Genomic DNA, 24241 nt, shown 5'->3' with positions numbered 1-24241 from the left:
GCAACAAAAATACTTAGGGTTAGGAAAACAAGGTTATTTTTTTTTTTTTTTAAAAGTGACCGTTGACTTATGGTTTCACACGGGACATGAACCCCAGTGAACGTTTGAGCCATCCTCCACCCCAACCTGCCTTAGCACTCCTATACCTTGTTACCTTACTTCTGAGTTTGCCACCCCGATGAGTAGTCTGCATTTTAAAAGGGTAAGCAGAGGCCAAGATATCTTTATTTTAGTCCCTTGTATGACAATAACACTCCATAATGCAACTCAATAGCATATTTCATTACACTACCCCTGTCTCCTTTGCAAATGCCCACCTCTTTCAAACCCAACACTAGGGTTGCACGATATTGACAAAATGTGATATTGCAATATCTATTAATTTCGATATAAAAAAAATAGGTTTGTTGTATTGCCTCTTGCGCGGTTAACCACCATTCAACACGTTTTGCATAGTGCATTAGCCTGTGTAACACATGTTGGCTTAAAGCCAAAGTATTTCCAAGCTACCGAGGAGGCATTACTTTTGGCCACTAAAGTTTCCTCTTCAATCTCTTTTCCCTGAGCAACACTCATTTTCTTAGTTTTGTGTTTTTTCTTTTGCTCCACTGACTCCCTTCGCTTTTTCTTTAGGTCCTTCTTTTCTTTCGCGTCTGATTCGTTCCGTTTTGTTATCTCTATTTCTTCACTTACACTGTCACTCTGTCGAAATATGCACACGCATCACGTGATTGTTCGCTCCATAGGGTTTGTCACGTAGTGGACCTGTGCGCTGACGTGCACTAACATGTGCAAGTGGCATGAAACATGATCATTATAGCGTTTCAAGCGGGCTCTAAATCAAGCACAACTAAGTCACACAGTCAACGGACGGGACGCATCGCTCCATAAAATAAACAAAATATTGCATACTTATCACGACACTTTCGATATAATATTGTGCAACATGATATCACGATAACGATATTGAGTCGATATATCATGCACCCCTACCCAACACCTCATTCTGTTATTTGGTCATTTTAAACTTTAGACGGCATTATTCAACTGTTTTCACAGGCTGTGTAGTACTTAATTTGAGTACACTTCATGTAAAGAGCTGTGGAGTGCCCCTTTAATTTTACAGCATCTTGCACTGTAACACATGCATGAACAGGTGGCATAAGGCTTTAGTTACACTCTCTCTATATATCTGTGGGATAATGGTTGCTTTTCCCACACGTTCTCACGTCTCCATCTCCCACTGGTCTGGGTGATTACGGATTCCCTAATGCATCTTTTATGCTGGCCACACAAGTGATGACAGGGTTACCATATTCCCCTACACCAGCTTGGCCTGCTTTGATTTACTTCTTCAGGGTTTTGAGCATCAGGAATAACTTAGAGCAATGTCTTGGTTCCTGGAGATCAAAAAAAGATGAATGTGTATCTATTGCATAGGCTGGTTAATTTGGTGACATATTTCAGTGCAAACCTTACATGTACAACAGTGCCGCCTCGTGGAAGGCAGGGAAACCACACACCACTGCCAGACAATTCATGATTATGACATATTAGCAGATTACTGCATACCTCAGACATTTCTTCCCCAATTTGTGCCATTACTCGTGTAGTGTTAGAAATAGATGGTTGAAATACATTTATTAAATATAAAACACTTTTTGCAGTGCAGTAATAATACAAAATATTTGGAAGATTAACAGTTGCAGTGCTCTGGTTATCAATGTGTACATCATAATTAAAAATGCATTTTCCTGAAATAGTTTCAAACAAGGTACAAAAGACTAAAAACATACCAAATAGCTAAAATTAAACCTAGGGAAATCTTTTGTCCAATTTTGAAATATCTATAAGATGAAATCAAAATGCTATTGTAACACAACACATTTTGTTAGTCTGCAAAATTAAATGCACTGTGCAACCAGTCACAAAAGTAACAAGCAAGTTTGTTAAATCAACAGGTGTCCAATTACTTTTTCACAAGTTTTAGCCACAAGACAGAAAGTAAATATGTGAAAAGCAGAAGTGCAGCATGTGGTGTGGCTGGCACCAAATGGTTGTTAATAATGCTTGCCTCTCAAGCTAGAAAGAAACAGCCGAGGGGACTTCTAGAAATACTAAAGGGCCAATAAATGAATCTCCCAAGGTATGTGTAAAAAAGAAATAGAAATAAAACATTGGTATAAATAGGAAAATAAATACTCTTACTATGCTGTACATAGTTTACTAGTGAATGTAGTGTGGACTAAAACCAGGTGTTTTAGCTGTGATCATTCTCTAGTGGATGATACAGACACAGCCAATGGGTTTTAATGCACCGTCTAGTGTTGAAACTCATTAAAGAACGCGGCTGATTTCAGTGCAGAGCCATCAGATAAAGTATTCTTTGGTTCACCGAAATACTGAAAAGTAGGCCCTTAGGTCAAAAACACTGCTTTTTATGCAGTGCACATGACTGAACATGGATTGTTATAAAGGCACTAGCCTGTAGTATCCATGTTTCCATGTCAGTGTCCATGTTTATCCTTGACATTGCCATGCCACAGACATTAACAACCTACAAAAACAGGCTACTTCTGTCAGAGGTGGTAGTTGTATGTCTGACACAGAACTGACAATTAAAGTTGTTTCTTTTGCATATACTTAAGCACTGAGATGTTTACTATGCAAATGTTTATTCTGATATAAAAACGTACAAGGGCAACTGAGCAGTGCCTCAACTAGCTCTCTATAGTCCCCAAAACAGGGAGAAGTCTGAAGAACTTCACACATTTAATGCAATCCAATACAACAAGACCAAAAACTATGGCCTTAAATTGCCATAGAAATTGCCATGAAATAATACCTATTACGGTCTCACCAAAAACTGAACACTACAGCACTACTTCATAAAAGGTAGTAGTTACTTCTACTGGATTGCATGACATTATCAGGTGTTTCTATTACTTCTTCCAGTCCACCATAACTAGTCACGACAACTGAGCAGGCATGCAGTGTGTATTCAATATTTCAACAAAAGGGCACCTAATAGATGAAGTGAAATATACACCTAATCCATGCATTAATAGATAGAATTTGAAATCCCTCAAGTCAAATTTGTGGTTCTTATGTCCATGTTCATCTTAACTAAGGCTACATAGCACAGTATAAAAGGCACCTCTCTGAGTCTCTTTTGTGTATTAGCTCAAAGAAAACCTCATCTGCATAAGGGAGGTACTGAAATGTCAAGTACATCTGTTGGTAGGTCTTTGGTCTGGTGGACAACATGCAGATATTGGAACAGGAACAACGAGAGGGAAATGGAGCCCCAGTATAAACCGGACTGATTCATCCAAACTGTTGAAAATCAGGTTCACAAACTGCAAGTTAAAGTATTGGTCGAGTTGCTGTACTTCACAAATAGAGAGGAACACTGATTTGTGATGGAATTTCTATAGAAAAAAGCTCCCCAGGATTATCACTGAAGAACTTTGGCCTAAGAAAAAAATCTATACCGAGTCCTTTCATTACTGCTGTACAAAGTGGACCAAAGCAGTTTCACTTCCTCCTTATGTAGTATGCCTTTGAGGTGAGGTTGTACCCTTTAAAGCTGGAATATGTCATCATGTGCCATGAAGGGCTGCAAATGTGAACATTTTCATTTAAAATAAAGACTACGCCAGGTCACTGTGTTACTCCCCTCTGGTTAATGCTGTGCTATTGCGCAATACTGTTCAGTACGGTCTTTGGTTGAAATAAAAACCTTCATACTCCTAGTCCTTTATGGCACATATGTGACTATCCCTGCCTTGAGCCTGAGTGCTGGCTCTGATCCTGCGACTATTCTGGTCCATTCTGCTACAGTAAATATTTTTAGCCCAGAGAACCTGGTCCAGTAATTACCGGCTCCTTTGGCTCAGTCTGTGCATCTCAGTTTCCTGCACACTACTGAGGCAGAAAGTAAACTGAGTTCAAGGCTGCCAGGGCTTCCTGTCCTTGCCTTTCTGATCAGGAATGTGTTTGTAGCGACATTTGTCCCCAAAATGGCAGCCGGTGGTTCTCCAGAAGTAACACTCGTCTCCGTTCACTGGGCCATGTCGCCGAGGTCTGGGCAGAGAGGAAGATGACATAAATAGAGACAAAAGACAGAGAAAGCACATTAGGTATAAAAGCAAATAAAACTGCAGTCCTTTCGTATGATTTCAGTGACCAAGAGTTTCTAAAGTGAGGCTGAAGTGCTTCTCACCCAGCAGCTGCCCCTGCCTGCTGTGTAACAGGGAGACAGGGCTTAAGTGGAAAGGGAAGGACCCTCTGAGTGCGACGGTCAGGATAGCGCACCACTAAACGTGTGTTCTCAATACAATAACCCTGTGAGAGGAAGCATATACACAACTCGAAGTCCGTAAAAATGTACTTCAAAAATCAGACACAATATTGAAAGATGGGAACCAAATAAGTTCTTACATTTAGTTTCTCCATGGCCCGAGCTGCCATGTTTGCATTCTTGAAGTTGACAAAGGCACAGAATCTCTCATGCAGAACACGGATACTCTCGATCTCACCGTACCTACAATGCAAAGCAAACAGACAAATCAATAACCACCTTGGTTAAATATTAAATGTCAATGTCACACACACACACACACTTCTAATTATTGAATTATGAATAGGACGTTTCAAGTCAGGAATTAGGTTAGTATATCCTATAATATTGTACTGGGCGAGGGTCATACATTTTAAAAAGGTCCCATAGGTGTTTCTCAGTTAGCTGAGTGGTCACATTTCCCACCCACAGAGATGGACAAGGGCTTCTGAAGGAAACACAAAGAGAAAGAATGTGACTGAAAGAAATAAAATCACAGTTCAGATACATAATTTGTTGAAACCTCTCCAAAAAACACTAAAGGTGTGACAACCTATAAAGACAAATGAGTGAAAGAAATCCATTTAGCCACAAGAACCCTTCCAATCCCAAGCTTTGATTAGACAAACAAATGGTCACCTACCCAGGTTGCGCAACTAACGGATCTTGGCTCCCAGCTGCAAAACCAAAAAAAGCCTCATCAATAGAAAAATAACGCTGTAGGACTTTGCAGTTTTTTCCAATTGCTAACACACTAAAACGACACGCATAGCACAATTATTTAAACTGACACACAGAGAGCAAAACCTCTTCTCAAGTCTCCAAAAGTCTAAACACATTTTCTGCTGTACACACATTTTGCAATTCAAAATGGCACTTTTTAAATGCACTGAACACGGTTCTCTGCATAGCACACAACAATCTGACATAAAGTCACATGTTTGCCATTTCAAAACACTGCCATTCAAAATGACACTACATGAGCTAATGGCCAATATATGTGCCACCTGGCCAAACATCTCAATGATTAATTGTTACCACTTCAGTCAGGAAGTAAGCCCTATCAAAAGACTACAGATGAGCACCTTTTCTTTTTGTTTATTTTTTACGTTTCTGCACATTTATTCTGCAATTTTCTTTTTACTGTTTTTTGTGAGCATATTTTTGTTCTGTCCAATGTAAACATATCGTCTGTGCATAGGTTGCACTGACTTGTTTGGTGAAAAAAAAAAAAATGTTTCAACAGCGTGCGTGTGTGCGTGCGTGTGTGTGTATCTGCAAATATTTCTATACCATAACAATCTGAAGAATTTTCTACAATTTGAACTATTTTAGTATTATGACAAAGCATACTAAAGATGAGAGTGCTTTTCATTATGCCCAACAGCGTGTAGTTAAAAATCTGGTAATATGAATGAAGTGTGTGCCATTTGGTGCAAAAGTTTGATTTTGATAATGCTATATGTAGTTTTGGTTGCAGTGCTTCATTTTGCAGGATATATGAGGTATTTTGCAGTTTGGGTGTGTGGTTTTGTGAATTGTGTTAAATATTTTGATGAAACCAGCCTAGTTTGCAAAATTGTGTTTCAGCAATTGGAAAAAACTGTAATATATGGCCTATTACTGCTTACATTACTGCTCTCCAGTGTTACATAGAGAAAATGCAAGCTCTTTTTTATAAAATACAGTATGTACATGTGATCATACCTCTGACAGCATCAGAACAAGACGTCAGAACAGCCTGCACAGTTGAAAATCTCTCCAGCAGTAGCACACTTTGCATTTCTTCAAAACCAAACTCCTGAGGAAATAATAGATAAACATTAATATACTACATATACTACAATACATTTCAAATCAAGATGACTCATTTAAAAACAAAATGTTGCTTCTAAAAAAAGGAAAATTTCAAAAGAAGCAGCAGCTTCCTTTACAGCTGCCTGGCTTACAGGAAACACCTTTGCGACTTTGTTTGGGGTTGTATTTACCATTAACTGCAGCACTTTGCAGTTAAAGAGGTCATTGACAGCCTCCTCACAGTCTTTGTCGAGTTTCAGCACCTGCTCCATGGCCTTCTCTGCCTCACTGTACCGCTACAACACACGCAAAGACCCACAAAATTGAGTTGGTAAAGGCTAATTTTATCACACTATAGTGTAAAGCTATTCAGCAGATATTTCTTTCATTACATGTTTTTTATATATATATATATAAATAAAAATAAAAAATATACACACACATACATACATACATACACACACCCACCTTCATGCCCATGAGAGCACTGCCCTTGCGGAAGTGTCCTTTGGGCCAGTCTGGGGCCAGCTGAATGGAGCGTTCAGCATCTGCCAGGGCCTGAGGGTACTGCTCCAAGCAGTAATAGCAATAGGAACGATTCCCAAAGAACCTACAGAAATTAATTTAATGCAAAAGGAATACGTTGCATGTTTCTAAAGAGTATGTACTCCCTTTGTCATAAACCATGACCTCAGATGATGTACCTGTAATCCTTTGGATCACATTTGATGGCTTCTGTAAACATACTGACAGCTTGTGCGTACTGCCCCTCTTGCACCAGCTTAATGCCTTTTTCTGCGAGAAGGAAAAAATGCTTGTAAATAATTATCAGGTGATTCGGCAGCACTGAGGCCTCAACTGGCCTCAGTGCTGCATGCTGACATGCTTGCACGAAGGGAATGTTTACTCAATAATTTCCTTGAAGGCTTTGGCTCTTTTTATATATTGTAAGGCTGGTTATCTATCCTGCTATGCAAAAAACATGTCTTACCTGTCAGTGACGCGCTTTTCTTAGTTGTGGTGTCAGTTCCATTTGTCTGTAAGAATTTGTTTTGTTTTTTTATCAGTTCATATTCACAGCTGTGAAAATGTACTTGATCACCACGTTCTGAACATCTTCAACAGGAAGTGCTTTGATTTGCCTTTTCAAATTGGATGCACATAATATGCATAAATACTTTAAACTGCTGACAAAAGAATACATATATCGTTTTTTTAAACAGCAGAAACAATAAAACAGCTTTTAAAAACATACCTGCAAACTCAGAAGGGCTGAAAAAGGTGACACATGTCATATATATAAAGGAGCACCTTGTTCAATTCTATTTGTCTGTTCTGTATTTTCAAAAATATAAAACAATAAAGAGTTGATCTAAAAAAAAAAAAACACACAAAAACGGCAATATAACTTTGAATGCACCGCGAGGCTGAGTGTGTTTTTCAGACAGCGGCAGCTACAGTCTGGTGTTAGAATCCTCTACAGTGAAATACAGACACACTTTTGCACCGTTTAGCTGTCAGCATTTTAACCATGTTTACTAAAGCTGCTAGCAAACGGTAGGCTAACGTTACCTGTTGTCGAGTGTAGTGTTAACTAGCGTCCCATGTGGCGATGTTTCAGTTTCCGCTAACGTCCGTTTTCGGAGCATCAGAGAGAAGCGCAAAAAGCGACTAGTTTGCAGGTATGTTAAAGTGTTTTAGTTTGCATCTGACATATGTATTTTAACAACAACAAATTCATCCTACAGCTGAGAAATAGCAACACACACACACACACACACACACACACACACACACACACACACACATTCATGGTCCAGAGACCACTTTTCCACACATCAGACTTTGGAACTTACTGCTGCCACAAGAAAAATAGTGCACAGGAGTTCTTGCTATAACTTCTTATCTTACATTATCTATCAGCATTCACTCACCTCTCTCCTGGCCTCATTCTCCTTGTTTTCTTTGGACTTGCGACTTGATCCTTTGGGTTTGATATGGCTAGCAGCATTAGCAAAAAAGGCACTGCTCACGTCCCACTCTGGCTCCTGTGGGACACAGAAAGTCAGACACTGGTGTTCAGCCAGGTGCCATCCAGGCCTACAAGCATGCAGGCTTTTTATATCAAACACAAACTACCTCCAACTGATACGCTGACTTTAACTTGAGATGTGGCAAATATTGGTCATATTTTCTATGGTGGCGTTTGGCTGGAGTTAAAACCTGCATACTCTTGAGAATCAATGGCTTATAATTAAAAATGATAGTAACAGAGAATTCATACATGCATCATACTCAAGTTTATTTCCCCTACCTCTTCAGTGGATCTGGCTTGGTTTTTCAGATGTCCTTTGATTCCTGAAGGAGCGATGACGTGGTTGTGTGAGGCAGCTGAGTTTGCCTCATTTTGCTCCTCTTTTTGCACTTGTTTCTCCTCTTCAGCACCAATGTCTGCTTCTGACTCGCTCTCATCAAGTTCAGACTCTGCACCTCCATCCTCGTCTTCATCATCCTAATGTGTAGGACCATATAAATATTCAGTTATTTACAATAAAGGCACATGTAGAGTGCATTCCTAAAAGGAATAATGTGATTATTACCCGTTCAGCACTCTCATTTTGCTTAACCAGCTCTTGCTTCTTACGTTTTCGTCGCCGCTGAAACAGATGCAGTACTCAACACATCAGAAAATGCATGACTTTACCCATCATACATAGCATCATAGACTTTACTTTAAGGGGTGCAAGGATTTGTGTGCTCACCTTCCTCTTGGCTTTGCGTCGCTCTGCCCTCCGTCTGACCTTCTCCTCCTCACTCAAATCTTCCTCTCCATTTAATGCATCCTAAACGCGCACACACACACACACACACACACACACAGTTGAACGTTGCACATTTTACCTTCACACTTGCTGTGCTGACTCCTCTCCGTGTCAGTCTGACACGATTTGTTTACCTGAGACAAAATGGCATCATCACTTGGGACAGGGGTTGCGGCACCACAGTCCATCTGCTCCTCCTGCTCCTGGACAGGGGGGCCTGTTGGGAAATACACAGCACATCAGCTCCTTAGAACCTGATTACACGGTCCTCATTTTTGTCAACGTTTAGGAACCAGATAGGTTGTCAATTGAAACAGCTCTAATCAAGGAAATGGTTCGTTCTTAAAATGATACGTCATTATTTAAAGGTGCAGTAAGCGATGCTGCGCAAAGATTGTTGATATTTGAACTCAACTGCCAAACAAATACACCCCCCCTTCAGAAGCTCCGCCCCCCAGACTCATGGACAGATAAATACTGTCCGCCCGCCACATTCATATTCTGCCTCCCCCCCACCATCAACTGTTGCCGGCTGTTGTCGATTGGCTGGAATAGTGTTTTGTGGCTTGTGCACTCCTTTCTGTTTGTTTTCCATTTACAGAGCCAGGGCTGTGTATTAACACCAGATTTCTTTTCAGCGCACACAGTAAATATAGAGCTAGGAGACCGTAAGGAGATATTCGCTGAACTTGACAAAAAGTGTATTGGATTAACATCACTTACCATACCTTTAAGCACATTGTGTTCTATCAGATAGTAACGATGTAGCCATCAGCTAGACATGCCTTAATACTAACATGTTATGTGATACTTTGCAGTAATGTTGCTCTGTACAAGATGTAAGTGACTGTATATTTACACATCTACAAGCAGACAGCATAATCTTTGTAAATTCCTAACTTGACTACCAAAAGAAATATTGGTCATCTGGATGGCAAATAAACATGATCCTCCTTCCTCATTCACATTAAAGTCTAACCACATTGAGCTTTGATAACAAAATGTAAAACTCCACTTTGGTGGAAACAGGAAAGATGATGTAATGCTTTCTTATTAACAAAAAGCCAGGAAAGCTCAACATGAGACAAGAATGCGCTCAAGAGTTTTTGATTCAAATGGTTTCTTTTTGGTCCTTAAGAGAGAGATGTTTGCTCAAACTTTTTCACTGCCACAGGCCCAACAAGCAACACACAGCTGCCTCGGGCACTGCTGTTTGAGAACAGAACACGGTTTCTTTCGCGTGTGTGTGTGTGTGTGTGTGTGTGTGTCACATAGATCAAAGATCAGATCAAACCAGAACTACGGAGCTGATTTCAGCAGCAGACAAATGAAAAGACAAAAGGAAGCAAAACACTGGACCATGCAGATGTTCTGTGGTGTCAGATTTCCATTTGTTCAGCAAAGAGTTCCAGAGTAGTTACAAATTCATACTTGGTCTGTGACTCATGTTGTGACTCGGGAGGCATTGATGTGAGTGATTGCAACTCTCCTACTATTCAATACTGCTTTGCCCTTTAAGCATACTACATTTCATGTGGGGAAAAAGAAGACAAGCAGCCACTGGACTTCCTCATTCTGTATATTCTATATCGTACTTGGGATCTAGTCAACATTTTAGACAGTGATGATAAATGCAACAAAAAGTCACTGCCTTAACCATTCATCCATCCATGTACATTCCAGCACTTTTGTTTTTTGCATCTGTTTTTTACCTTGTATTTACCTGATGAAGGTCTGAGACCGAAACGTTGTATTTTTCTAAATAAATTATTGCTTGCGTAATGGTCAGTGTGCTGGACTTTTCTCTAAGTTTTTTGCATCTGTAGCACCAAGTGTCATTGGCTTTGGTAAAGAGTCTACCATTCCATCATCACAAGAAGTTAATGTCTCGAAACATACGTAGAAAGTGTAAGGAATTTTAGCTGTCCGTGTCTGGCTCACTACTCAAATGTCAAACAACCACTGCTAACGCGCAGCTCCATCCCATTAGCTGAATCTGTTTTTTTTGTTAAATCCTAACTATAATAGAATGTCCTAACAAATAAAGACCCCAAATCAGTGGACAAAAGCAACAAAAGTCTCTGTTTCTCCCCTTCAAGGAGACTGCTTAAATTAGTGTTGAGTTGAAAGGCGAGCTCTTTCAACAGGAATGTAAATAAGTGTATCATCCTCTAACCTGGAAATCAGCTTCACAGTTTTGTTTTAAGTGATTTTGTGAACTGACTCTGTGACTCATCGAATTGTTTTGGATGGAGATGAGTCTTTACAAAGTTGACATGGCATGGACAGTTTGTGACATGACAGCTCTCTTCATCAAAAAGAACCACCAAAACATTCAGTCTGCTCTCTGGTGTGACCCCTTAATGTGTTTTACGTTTAAATGTGACATGTGAATACGCAGATTTAGATTCACATTTCATAGATTATATAATCACATAATTATATCATGAACATCAAGTGATGCTGAGCCGCCTCTAATGTGGCTTGAATAACAGTAACGTTAAGTCAGTAAACTAACTTGCTCTACAGCCTGCACTACATGGAAACCAAACACATACGGAGAAGCAAGAAGAGGAACATGACATAAGTGTGGGCACATAACATATAAAGACACACAACGTGATTCTGAATCATATTCTAAATGTACCATTGCGCAAGTTCTGGACTAGATGGCATTTGCCACTTATTTGAGGCATTGTTATCATACCAATATGCACCGTGGAATGTACTTTTAATCTGTATTAGTTTAGGCCTTTTACGCACATCTCCTGGTATATAAGGCATACTTGACTGCCGTCGTGAATGTAAAAGTCTCTGAAAAGTGTTTTAGATACGTTATTACAACAACTTTATGGCACCGACTGCGCAAACTTGGAAGTGGTGCAAGCAAGGGTGTAACTAGCAAGAGGGGAGCTTTCATTGTTTAACCAAGAAGTACATTTGAACTTCACGACAAAGACAACTGCGGAATACTATCACAAATAAACGGTTTAATAAACCGCGTGTTAGATAATATCCACCGTTGCATTGTTAGACGCGCTTCGTTATCGCTTACGGAATCAATTTTTACTTGTGGTTGAGTTTAGAAAGTTTTGAAAAAGTGGGACGTTTCTTACCGCTCCCGAGTCCCAACAGCCTGCATATATCTCTGGTGAATTTCATGAGTGCAACCATCCAGCATTATCGTCTCAAATATCCCACAAAAAGTATTTAAACAATTGTTTAGGTCAGTGTGAACACGTTTGTAACATTGGGACAATCGATACCGAATCTGCGGGAATCTTTTGGTGGTTTAGTCCACTTCCTGAGCGTCAAACGCCGACGCTGGATCCACCCTGAGCGGCGTCTTAAAGAGACAGGACACCGTTATCGATTATTGAACGGTTTAGGTCCAATAAAATATTATTAAATTTATTAATTAACTCACTATATTATATAGTGAGTTAATACCATTGACTGTAAAATTAACAGCCTATGGTTAATACCAACAGAGAATTACATGTATATAGCCTTCTATCGATAATTAAGAATGATAATATTAATTAAAAAAAAATAATATCATTATTAATTAAATTGATATACAGTTTATTGTCATAATATGATATTAATAATTGTGATACCGAATGTTTATTACAAGTGTAGCCGGGTGGTGAATTTGATGGAACACCCCCATCATATTTATTTCTGGGTACCTACAGTATGTATTTTCTATTCTTGTATTTAATTCAAATGTTCTGAACATATAAAAGAAATATGTTTGTTTGTTTGCTGGAAGAAGGTTCATTTTCAGTTCAATATTTTAGCCACTAGGTGGCGGTGTCGTGCGTCATGTAGTGGTGCCGCTTGGCTGCTCTTTAGACATCAGTGTGACAAGTGTGTGAAGTTGTGCGCTCCGCCAAAGCCCGTCTACGGAAAGCCGTTCCACTCCCTATTCAGCCCCATTGTACCGAATGTGGTTGCAGTTCCACCAGAGTTCCACTGGGGGTGATCACGGTCCAGTGCAAAATGAATGACCCTCTATGGAGCTAGAGGGCTAAATTTGTCTCTTTCACCTGATTGTCGTTGAGAAATCTCAGATTTGATTGTAGTTTTTGCAAGTTCAACATGGATTATAGGTCGAAATTTCTTACAGGTTGAGTCGTTGTTGCCCATAACACGGTAGCATTCTGCTAATGAATGCTGATTGGTCAGCGAAGGACTGATTACGATCTGAGATCCCACTTGACGAAGCAGAGCCAGAATGTCAGAGTGAATATTTCGGCGTGGTCTTTTAAACATTAGCAAACCTCTTTCTAGCACGTGTATTAACAGGGAGAGGCTAACCTGTCAGCTGTGTTGTCGATGCCTCGAGAGAAAAAAGGAAGTGACTCAGAGCAGAACAATTCTGCTTCCAACCTGTAGGGGGACTGAAGTGGGAAAAGTTACCTAGTGTTGCTTTAACGTGTTTTCTAAATCAAACTGTACATTTCAGAATTAGCCTGCATTTACTATGAAGGTAGTCTATATCGACATTCCACAGTCACCTAACATTAACTTCATTCTAACATGAATTTGTGTGCTTTTTCACAGAGGGACATTTTGACATGTCGTAGTAGTAAAAGCACACATGTAAATAATGAAATGAATGATGGCTGCATTCCATTTAGCTGCTTCAGTTTCATGGTCCTGACCCTTACTGGGACATTTGAATACAACAGAGCCATTGCTAATGTTTAGTAAAATTAGTAGCCTACCACCTGTGTTTTCCTACCATGACAAGTCAAAATATTCAGCTGTGATATCTCATGTAAAACACACAAATAATCATTATGCATAGTTAAAAAGAAAAAAGAAAAACAGTAGCTTGATATAATTTGAATTTATTCATACAAAGTTGTAAAAAGTCCCATTGTGCTTCATTTCCATCATTAGATTAACAGTTAATTTCATTGAGACAAGTTGTCAGTTATTCTTAAAATGGATTTGTCTTCAACATGTAGAAGATAATCCAAAACAATAATGTTGTTGCGTTAGTATCAGTTATTTTCTACTGACTCAGTTAGATGACTTCATAACAGGAGTTACAACAACCGTTGCATTAGTGTTTAATATCAGGAGTGATTGACTAGTGGACTTTTGCCATGGACGACCTACAGTATAAAGAGCCTAAAAGCCTCTTTTATTGAGTCTCCCCTCTCGTCTTTCATCCTATGTCAGTTGTATTATTGAATCAACCTTTTTCTTTTCAGATACCCTAACAAACATAATATGGTGGAGAGACAGCTGATCAGATAGATAGTTGGAGTGAGGAATGAAGTTGGAATTATTTTCTCAAATCAGTCAAATTCACTGATTGATTACACACTGATGGCATCAGATGTTTCAGCGACGCTTCAGGTCAGCCATGACAGCGAGCGCTGCGTTCCAGCCAGGAGAACCCATCACACCACCACCTAAAAAAAACAAACGTATAAAATGGACAAGAATTAGTCAGTCTTGTTCTGTGTGGGGAAATCAGTAACAGTTTACTCAGCCACCTGACATCATCAAGCGACTTATTTAATTTATCATCAGCAGTTTTTCATCCAAAGGTTCATCAACTGTGCTCTTCTAACACCAGACAACTTAACATCAATTATTGTGCTTGCATTACAATATACACAACCTAGAGCCACATTTGCAATTCAATATTCAGCTGAGGGTTCAGCATTAAAAGCAAACCTGGATGAGAGCCACTGCCACACAGATACAGCCCTTTAATTGGTGAACGGTAGTCTGAGAGAAAGGGCAAAGGTCGTGCTAGGTAGAGCTGGTCCAGCGACATTGATCCATGGAAAATATTCTGTAAATACAAAACCAAAATGTTTACTTTTCTTTTTGTTTCTTGATATAAGATGTAATGTTATTATGATAAAAGTAGCCTTGTTCAGTGACTGCCTCATACAGTTGTAAGCAAAAAACAGTGAGCTTGTGCCACTTTATGTAGCGGATATGAACTTTGATTCTCACTCATGGGTTGTGGTAAAACCGTCTGTAACCATTAACTGCTTATACAACAGGTCTGTCCCTGAGCAGATAGTGAACAAAAAAACACTGCAGAGTATGTAAATGACTTCCTCATCCAGTTGACGGTTGTGTCAAGCAAATTAATTGTGGATCCACATTCAAACTGCTGCCCAGCTCTACAATGTCTACAGTGTATGTACCCCTCCAGTGAGCCCAAAGATCCTCTCCAGGTCAGGTGGAGCCAAGATGTCCCTGCCCACAACCGACTTTTTAAACCCTGGTGCGTATTGCTCCACCCAGTCAAATGCTGAAGAGACAAACACAGGCTTTTATCACTGAAACAGGTTAATCAGTACACATTTAAATTGTATATTTATTTTAAACACTGTTTATCAATTTTGGAATCTCAACATTTAAAAAAGACAGAGTGTAGCCTTAAAATATCAGTCTCATTTTGGGATAACCTTTTTCCTTTCTAACTCGGCCATCATATAATAAAAAATATATATATATATATATATATATATATATATATATATATATATATATATATATATATATATATATATATATATATAATCAGTTTAAGATCAGCTTTAAGCACAGCATGCTAGAACTCTTGGATCATTTTGTGTTTCAAACCAGTGTCTGCGTAGGCCTCCCTGTCCTGGTCAGTCCACTCCCTGCCCTCTATGTGGTAGGGGGTGAATTGGCTGAACAGTGACACCGTATGGCAACCAGGGGGAGCCAGAGTAGGATCCAACACAGAGGGGATAGTCATCTCCAGCATGGGTCTACAACAAAGGGGCATGATGAGACAAGATGGTGGGGGAGTGAAAGGAACACGCCACCGTTTTTTGAAATAGGGGTTATTCACCGTCTCCCCTAGTTTTAGACGTGGGCAAACAAATTTTTGTCTCAGTGCATGCATTGTCTTACTCCGGCAGTGCCGCTGCTAGTTTAGCTTAGCATTGTGAATGCAATCCTTTGTTGCCGGATAGCATGTCGTGAGTAAAAGTGAGCCAAAAAAAAAGAAAACGTATTACTTCTTGTGGACTGCGTATTCACGAGTACAAATAGCAATGCAGATTAAAGGAACACGCCGACTTATTGGCACGGTGCGAACTACGGGGGAGCTAGGGGGAGCTCGGCTACCCTTAATAAGACATGGGCTCCCCTGAAAACATGATTTGTGAAATTTTGGGGGGAGGTCTCTAAACATATTGACAGTGTGTCATTTTGACCTGCAATTTCAGTTTTGTGTAATGTGATCATCGTTGATTATTATATGTAAAATTGCAAAAAAATATCATTCATTCATGCATGACGCCGATTTAAACCTAATTCACTTTAATAAAGATAATCATACATGCTATTGTTGTGATGAGCATCAAGGCGTGGCGGCGCTGCGGTGCAAATTCAACTCATGTTTAGTACATGTTAACTCAAAGATTCATAGAAAAAATATAAACGTTGGCGGCCATTAATCGGCGCGCAAAGTCCTTGAAATCCATTCTGCAGTTAGCATCATATAGCCATGGCAAAAAGAAAACAAGGCTGTTTAATTAATTTTGGTTTTGCTAAGAAACTGTGTAGCAATGGCGTTAATAGCACGGCCGATTCACCTGCTGCAAGCCCTGTTAGCACACCTCCCACCGGGGTGACAACGCAAGAAGAAGCTGAAGAAATAATGTCCCCTCTGGTAGATGATGGTGGTAACAGCTCGTCAGAGGCCGGTCACGATCCTAACCCCCAATTTCCACCAACTGCGGAACAGCTGCGGATCCGCTCCGGAACGGCGGCGGAGTTAATAGGTTTCCATTAAAGTCTTGCTCCTCTCTCCCGTTAAATTGGAACAGCCAGTAGTGAAGAGACTGGAGGAGCCCATATACATGGCTGTTTGTTAACCCTTGTGTCGTCTTTAACCCTTGAGAGAGATTATCTATTGATTGATGGAATAGCTGACAGTATATATAGTATATAACACCTTTGCATCTTAAGCAAAGTTACACTTGGCCATTGGCTGCATCCTTTGGTGTTCTTGTTGTTTCTTTTCAGGCTATAGGCAATTCCAGGTGCAACTCCCAATACACTTTTGTTTGCAGAGTAAAGTTGAAGCTCAAACGGAACATGTCAGAGACCGTTTATCCTGCAGGGATATCACAAACTAAAATGTAAAAAGTGTTGCTCCTCCAAAAGGCCTCAGGTAATACTGTAACTACAGTCTGCACACACTGTGGACACACAGCACTTTGTTCAAATGCTAACACACTGTTGGCAAAACGAATGGAAGCTTGGGGTGCGTCGCTTAGGCCTAATTGAACGGAGGAATTATGGTAGCCTATTCTTCGGTAGCCTGAGTAACTTTTGTTCACGTGAAATCTCAAAGACAGCCTGATGCTTTGTTTATAGACTATTTGTAGGTGGCTATTTGCTGTTTGACCTATCAATTACTGGCGATAATGTATAATAGGGTAAATCCGGTATAATGCATACACTTGTAGCTGTTATGTATCTTTGTAAGTCGCAAGCACACGACCCCCTCCCTGCTAAGCTGCTACTTCTGTTACTTGGGCGGAGTGATTTGCTGGGCTTCTCGGGTGCTGCAAGCAAATCACTCCGCCCAAGTAGCAGCTGCTTCGTCTTTCTGAGAATATAGTTCCCAGTTTGTATACAGTTAGAAGATGGCTGTGTCTCATGTGACCTTGTTATTTTTACACGCTGTGACTATACAAATCACAACATGTAAATAGGAAACTACTACTTGGTCGCAGAGATATCACGCAACACCTGAAACCCCCCAACTTCCGTCAACATACCGGCGTGAATATTAGCGGGCTATTTTTCCTACAGCAGACATAGTGAATGGCGACTAACACGGCGGATTTTGTGAGAGACGAAGAGGATGACTTCTCAGACAGTCAAGATCCAGAACCATACCTCTACGAACCAGAGTTTTCAGAAGAGGAGCTGCATGCTTTGGAAATAGAACGACAGGAGGAGGAGGTTGCAATCGCTCAACAGCCTGAGGACGTGAGGATGAGAGCCAACACAAACTGGTGGTGTGAGTGTGGGGAAATATGCCAACCTATGCCGACTGAAATAGAGTGTATGTGCTGTGGCGAGTGGGACAAGGTACTGCCATCGATGACCAGGCACTCTGCGCCCAAGTAGCAGTGCTTCACCTGTACAACCCAGAGCGTTTCTTTCTCTTGTCCTGCAATGTGTGTGTGGAGGAGCCAGACCTTACTCTGCTGCGCTGTGGAGATGGGTCTGGCAACGCGAGACTATGTTGACATTCATGTATGGAGAAAATATCTACTACAAAGCACATAATATTATAGTGTCGAGATATATATATGATGAATTGTACGGTGCTGTATATGCCTGATATTTACCTCCAGTTGAATCTCTAGCATGTATGGTCAGCTAACCAGCGGGACAATTTGGTTGCTGAATGTATTGTTGAATCTTATTTGAGGAAAAAGTGTTGTGTTAAAGTGTTCACTTGGAAGTCTGAAGATGTACCTTGCTGAGGGACGTCCATTTATGGCCTCCTTGTATGCAGTCTCCAGGAGCACCACGCTTTCACAGTTGAGATGAATGGAGCACTGATGGTGGGGTCCAGGTTTATCATCTGGTGTGGGAGATGCTAGAAAGTTTGGTAGCTTGTCCACTGCCACTGTAAAAAAAATAAAACGGATCACAACAAAGAAAATTACATGGAATCAGCGTACACTCTGTCTTTTTTTTAAATCCATTTATATTTTTCTATAGTGTGTGCTTAAGTTTCATCTTACTTAAATATGTGAATTACAATTAGGGTAGTCTATATCCTTGACGTTCCACTTCCAGGATTGCTCCGTTGCTGCCGGAAAATCCGCCGGATTGTACTCATTTAGACCAGATATCCGCTGCCTTGGGCTTACTTTGTGTTGGCATTTTAAACTCTGGTCGATTTATGAGGACTATGGTTAACCTTTTCTCAGATCTCTGCAAGGTAAATCCAGACAGCTAGCTAGACTATCTGTCCAATCTGAGTTTTCTGTTGCATGACTAAAACAACTTTTAAACATACACATATTCCACCAAAACAAGTTCCTTCCGAGCCTATTTTGCAGCTGCACCGCAGCTTTTCTCCAATGCTTAGCACCGCCCAAGATGATTGTGATTGGTTTAAAGAAATGCCAATAAACCAAAGCACGTTTTCCTCCCATCCCCGAATGCTATGTGGAGTAGCCAGACTCTCCTCCAGTGCACTTTGGAGGAGGGTCTGGCAAAGCAAGACTACAATTAAGGAAACTCTCAGTGCAAGGAATATGTTGCGCCTAACACTGCTGACTATCGTTAAGTCTAAGAAGCATTGCACTGTATGCACTTTAAAAGATCAGTTGGGCGTAAAGACTTCCTGAGTAATAAAGCCCTAAAGATCAGGCTCTACTGTAATTAACAAGTAGGAGCGACAACTGGCACCACGCAAGAAGCTGAAGAACACTAAACATCTTCTTAGTTTTGTGTGCTTTATAATACCCCAAACTTTGAAACTTGTGTTTAGAGTAACAAGAGCTTAGGCGGTGACCTAATCTCACACTGTAAAAATACTGACAGTACTCAATAGTGAACGAATAAGAGCTGATCCCTCTTGATACACTACATCTGTTTGTGGCTTATTGCCAAGTCTGCCTTACAATTTCCCACTTCTTTGCAGCTTTCAAAGTGTGTACGTAGTGGTTCAACACAAACAAAAACAGACGTATGACTAAAGAATGTCGGGTTTCATTTAAACATATTAAACATGTGGCTAGAGAAACAATGTTTGCACAGAGATAAGACAATTTGCCCTGCAGCTATAGTAGCCTAAGTGATATATTTTAAATTTGGTTTCTTTTAAGGCTTAAGCGTGATATATGGTTCTGCAGAGGCTCCACGCAGAGCTTTCGCCATAGCCTATGTAAGTGGCCTTAAGTTTATACTTGTGCGTTGGTGTGTGCGTCAATCTCTTTAAGAGAATAGCAGGGTCGGCATGTGTGTGTCTCCCCTGTGCTTTCTGACCACGGTAGGAAATCTGGAGCAGGAAAAGTTAACTCTCTCCTTGATTTCATGTTGTTTATGGAGAAGGAGAACCAGGAAATGAGTAGGGGAAAATGCAACGCTACTGAGCCACGGCCGAGCGACTTGCATCGCACGTCAGACTATGACGTAGAGTCCGTGTCTCCACGTACCTACGTATGTAGACACGGTAGATTTAACGCAGAAGCATAATTCACGCTTTACTGTGAAAGTAAACATAATCATGCTCTGAGGCAGCTTTAAAGAGAAAAAGGTCTCTACTGTATCTCAGGAGTGGGAAGATTTTATATTATTTTGACAGTCAGCACCTTTTGGATACAATTGATATCTTCCTTTTATTTTAGCAGTCAAACCATACAGTCTATGGTCAAAACACAAGAGCTATCAGCTAATGAATATATATATATATATATATATATATATATATATATATATATATATATATATATATATATATATATATATATATATATATATATATATATATATTGCATATAAGATCAATTAGTATGACAGAAACAGAACGGATTTACCATTGATCTTGGTCACAGGTGAAGTGTAGTCTATTTGATCTACGGCTCTGATGAACTCTGGAGAAAGGGCAGCCTACAATGAAAACAGGAAGCCAGAATAAATAATATTGTCTGGTGCCATGATTACATATAGTGTTTATTTCTCCATATTACCTGTGGTGTGAGGTTTTTGAAGGTAACATGTGGGGTAGCATTTGATAAAACAACTTTACTGTGGATCTCTGTGCCATCCTTTAGCACCACACCCTTGGCAGCACCATCTGAACCAACCAAGACCTGTCCTACATCCTGCCAAGGATACATGTTTATGCATAAGGACCAAAATTCAAATGCTAGAATATAGTTTCCAAAAAATAAATTGCATCAAAATCAGTATATTAATCAAAACCATATTACCTTCTCAGTGAAAATGTCTACACCGTAGGATCGAGCAGAGCTGGCAATAGCCTGAGACACGCCTCCCATGCCTCCCTCCACATAACCCCATGCTCCCTTCTCCTTCTCCAACTCTCCCATTACATGGTGCAAGAGCACATACCTTCAAGGCAAAGTCAGTGTTTAATTCAATGTGGTTAAACCTGTAGTTACCGGTGCCACAGGGTATCATAAAATGTGTCTCACCCACTACCAGGATTACTTGGACTGGTCATGGCTCCTATCACAGCATCAGTAGCCAGTGTTGCTCTCAGTGGCTCCGACTCAAACCACCGATTGAGAATCTACAACCCCAAAACCGAGTTAGTCACGATGCAGTCAATAGAAAACAGAAATGAATGCCAAACTTAGTGGAAGCTGTAACAAACCTTCATTATTGGGGCAGTTATAATCTCATAAAAATCTGGAATGTTTCTGCCCAGTTTCAGACCTTTAAATTCAAAAACATAACACCATGACTCAGTTATTGCAAAACAAAATGAGAAAATATAAAAGGTAATTTCTCAAACACACAGCCACCAACGCACCACATTTGACAATAGGCATCAGTGTTTTAGCTGCAGCCAGCCTCTTCCTCAGTGATCCAGTGGTAACACCGGGAATGTCGACAGGAGAAGCATCCAAAAGAGGTTGGATAGCTCCTGCTAGCTTCTCAAGGTGTGCAACAAAATCTGGAAAGGCCTGGGTACATGTCAAAGAATGGGGTGAAGATGAGGATATTGGATATTGTATAAGAAAAAAGGCTGGAATAATTTGAATTTTATACTGGTGGAGGGACAATGAAGAACTTTTTCAGTTCTACTGTGACAAGAGCTTAAATCTGCACTAAAGTTTAAAATGCAGAAACATGCACAATACAGTCAACCATTTACTATGGCTATCATAATGCTACAATCACCTTAGCGTCCTTCTGTGAGAACTTGCCAATTTCCATTTGGTTCATGGCCATATCTGAGCCCAGGGTGAGAGATCTTGGTGGGGCACCGCTCACCCCCTCCTCCAACAAGGGGGTGAAAGCATGGGGATCCCTCAAATACACCTTTAGCCCATGTTTCTAAAAAAATATGTTAACAAAAAATGAAGACCAACTACTTTAAGCCTTCTCATAATGAGCTGAATTAATATATTTTACAACTTTGCTATGTTTACCTTGAGCTCCAAGTCTGCACATATGTGGGGTCTTAATAAGCTTAGCAAATAGGAACACCTGGAGAAGAGGAAACCTGCACACAAGAGTATTGTTACTCTAACAAGGACAAAATAATACATTCCTTTTAAGCATCACTTGATAAAACACATGTTAACACCGTGTTTTTAGTTAGAAACTTGTAAAAGTAAAAATTAATAATTACAAAACAGTGTGTAACCCCCGCTGATTATGCAACATTCATTCAACCCCTTGTAGCACATTTGCTAGCAGTCTACAAAAATGAAACCTCCTCCACAACCTAAGGGTCTGTTTACCCAAATTACAGAAATATGTGTGTGTGTGTGTGTGTGCGCGCATGTGTGTGTGTGTGTGTGTGTCCAAATAATTCACAGAACACAGTGTTACCATCTTAATGGACTACTTGTTAGTAATTCCCTGTATACAGTGTCCATTGAGATGCAACTAGGGGTGAGCAATAAAATAGTTGTTTTTTTTGTTTTGTTTTTGTAGTTAAATTTGAGTGAACCGACCCTTTATGACGTGGGTTGAGCCAGGATTGTATCCCAGCCAGAGGCCACCCTACCAGGAAAGATTTCCTCTGTAACAGCTGCTCCTCCAAGCACATGTCTACGCTCCAAGACCGCTGTCTTCAGTCCTCCCTTTTGAAGATAGGCAGCCTACACACACACACACACACACACACACACACACACACACACACACACACACACACACACACACACGCCAAATGCACATCACCTTTACCCAGTTGCTGAACCATATAATGTAGGTGTTGGGAAACATATGCATGGACTCACTGCCACCAGTCCATTGTGTCCTGCAATGAAATATGTATGTACATGTAAGAAAGTTTTCCTAAAAATACAAATATCCCATAGAAATTACTGAAAATTCAAAACTTCATTGATAGTTGTTCAAATTTAAGTTTCAATAAAATTGTTGTTGGGCACTTTGTTCAAACTGCTCTCCAGTACTTTTTACAGTCAAGTTAAATCAGTCCAAAGTTGAACAATTCAGATGAAACTTACATAACAACATAAAACAAGAGACCGTGCCAAACCACTTCTGACAAGGGTCAAATACGTTATTACTTTTGCAACCTTAGCTAAAACGTTGTATCAATGTTGCAAGGCGTGGAGCATGCTGTTATTGTTATGTAATAGCCTACTGTAGCATTGCCTCTGTATTTTCTGCACTTTTCTGCACAGTCCACAGATCTCACCTCCTCCGATGACCAGTGCGTCATACTGGGATTTTAAAGCGGTGTGACTGGATCTGGATCTAGTCACTGTCCCGACAACAGCCACAGCCCTCCGTCCTCGATCAGTCCACACCGCTGCAGCCATAGCAAGAGTTTGATCTTACTCAATCCTTCCCTTTTTCTATTGCAGCTGCCTAAGGCTAGATCTGATTTCAGCCTGCCGCGCTGTCCACTTGGTGGCGCAGTTGTTCCATTTAATCCAGATCCAAAGCCTCGTGTCAAGGTTTTCCACAAACATACAACATACAGCAACACATATATGTCTGTGTGTGTGTGTGTGTGTGTGTGTGTGTGTGTGTGTGTGTGTGTGTGGTGTAGTGTAGTGTAAAATATGACTTAAGACATGGGCAATCAGTTTATGAATACAATGTGGCCAAAATGTCTGCATATGAAAAACAAAAACATTTGCTCCACAGAGCACATGGGACTTGTTTGTGAAGGCGTTTGTTTTCGGGTTTTCACAGACAATATACACAAAATATAAATATATTGATATAAAATAATGAAAAAGTGCAGTTCAAGCTCTCTCTCAGTTGGTTTGGGGGTTGGGCTCAACCTTAAGAGTTTTAAGATGAGCTCTTAACAAATAATGGTTTCTCAGTGATGCTATTGAAGATGTCATATTGGCCTAGTGGTTCACTTATTGTGCATTAATAAGATAAGAGGCCATATATCATCTGTGGGCCTGAGCAGCAGTCCAAGGAGTAGATAGAGCCAGAGCTCAAGGAAGGAAGGGTGTTAATTGGTACAAAAACAACCAAACACAGCAGAACAGAATCGAGTTATCTTCTCATCTTGTCTATATAATGTGGATTTTAGACTATG

At 40.2% G+C, this 24241-nt stretch overlaps 2 protein-coding genes across 2 annotated transcripts; both read right to left on the bottom strand.

The window, feature by feature from the left end:
• Positions 1 to 1622: 1622 nt before the first annotated feature.
• LOC144532396 (uncharacterized) lies at positions 1623 to 12266 on the bottom strand. Its single transcript, XM_078273114.1, has 16 exons — positions 12078 to 12266; positions 9096 to 9178; positions 8902 to 8982; positions 8740 to 8796; positions 8454 to 8651; positions 8074 to 8187; positions 7131 to 7176; positions 6844 to 6934; positions 6608 to 6749; positions 6331 to 6435; positions 6050 to 6143; positions 4986 to 5019; positions 4713 to 4790; positions 4444 to 4546; positions 4226 to 4347; positions 1623 to 4086 (listed from the first exon to the last, which is right to left on the bottom strand). Exons 1-16 carry the CDS (start codon positions 12133 to 12135, stop codon positions 3951 to 3953), a joined length of 1542 nt encoding a protein of 513 aa, XP_078129240.1. The 5' UTR covers positions 12136 to 12266; the 3' UTR covers positions 1623 to 3950.
• Positions 12267 to 13800: 1534 nt separating this feature from the next.
• Positions 13801 to 23540, bottom strand: pyroxd2 (pyridine nucleotide-disulphide oxidoreductase domain 2). Its single transcript, XM_078273782.1, has 16 exons — positions 23378 to 23540; positions 22953 to 22972; positions 22718 to 22811; positions 22134 to 22207; positions 21883 to 22038; positions 21512 to 21665; positions 21353 to 21414; positions 21171 to 21268; positions 20946 to 21087; positions 20703 to 20837; positions 20550 to 20622; positions 18475 to 18628; positions 15589 to 15740; positions 15147 to 15253; positions 14662 to 14782; positions 13801 to 14393 (listed from the first exon to the last, which is right to left on the bottom strand). Exons 1-16 carry the CDS (start codon positions 23499 to 23501, stop codon positions 14323 to 14325), a joined length of 1737 nt encoding a protein of 578 aa, XP_078129908.1. The 5' UTR covers positions 23502 to 23540; the 3' UTR covers positions 13801 to 14322.
• Positions 23541 to 24241: the final 701 nt, after the last annotated feature.

The sequence above is a fragment of the Sander vitreus genome, chromosome 17, assembly GCF_031162955.1.
Source record: "Sander vitreus isolate 19-12246 chromosome 17, sanVit1, whole genome shotgun sequence".
Classification (NCBI taxonomy): Eukaryota; Metazoa; Chordata; class Actinopteri; order Perciformes; family Percidae; genus Sander; species Sander vitreus.
Note: the sequence above shows the minus strand (reverse complement) of the source record. Positions and strands in the feature narration are given on the sequence as shown.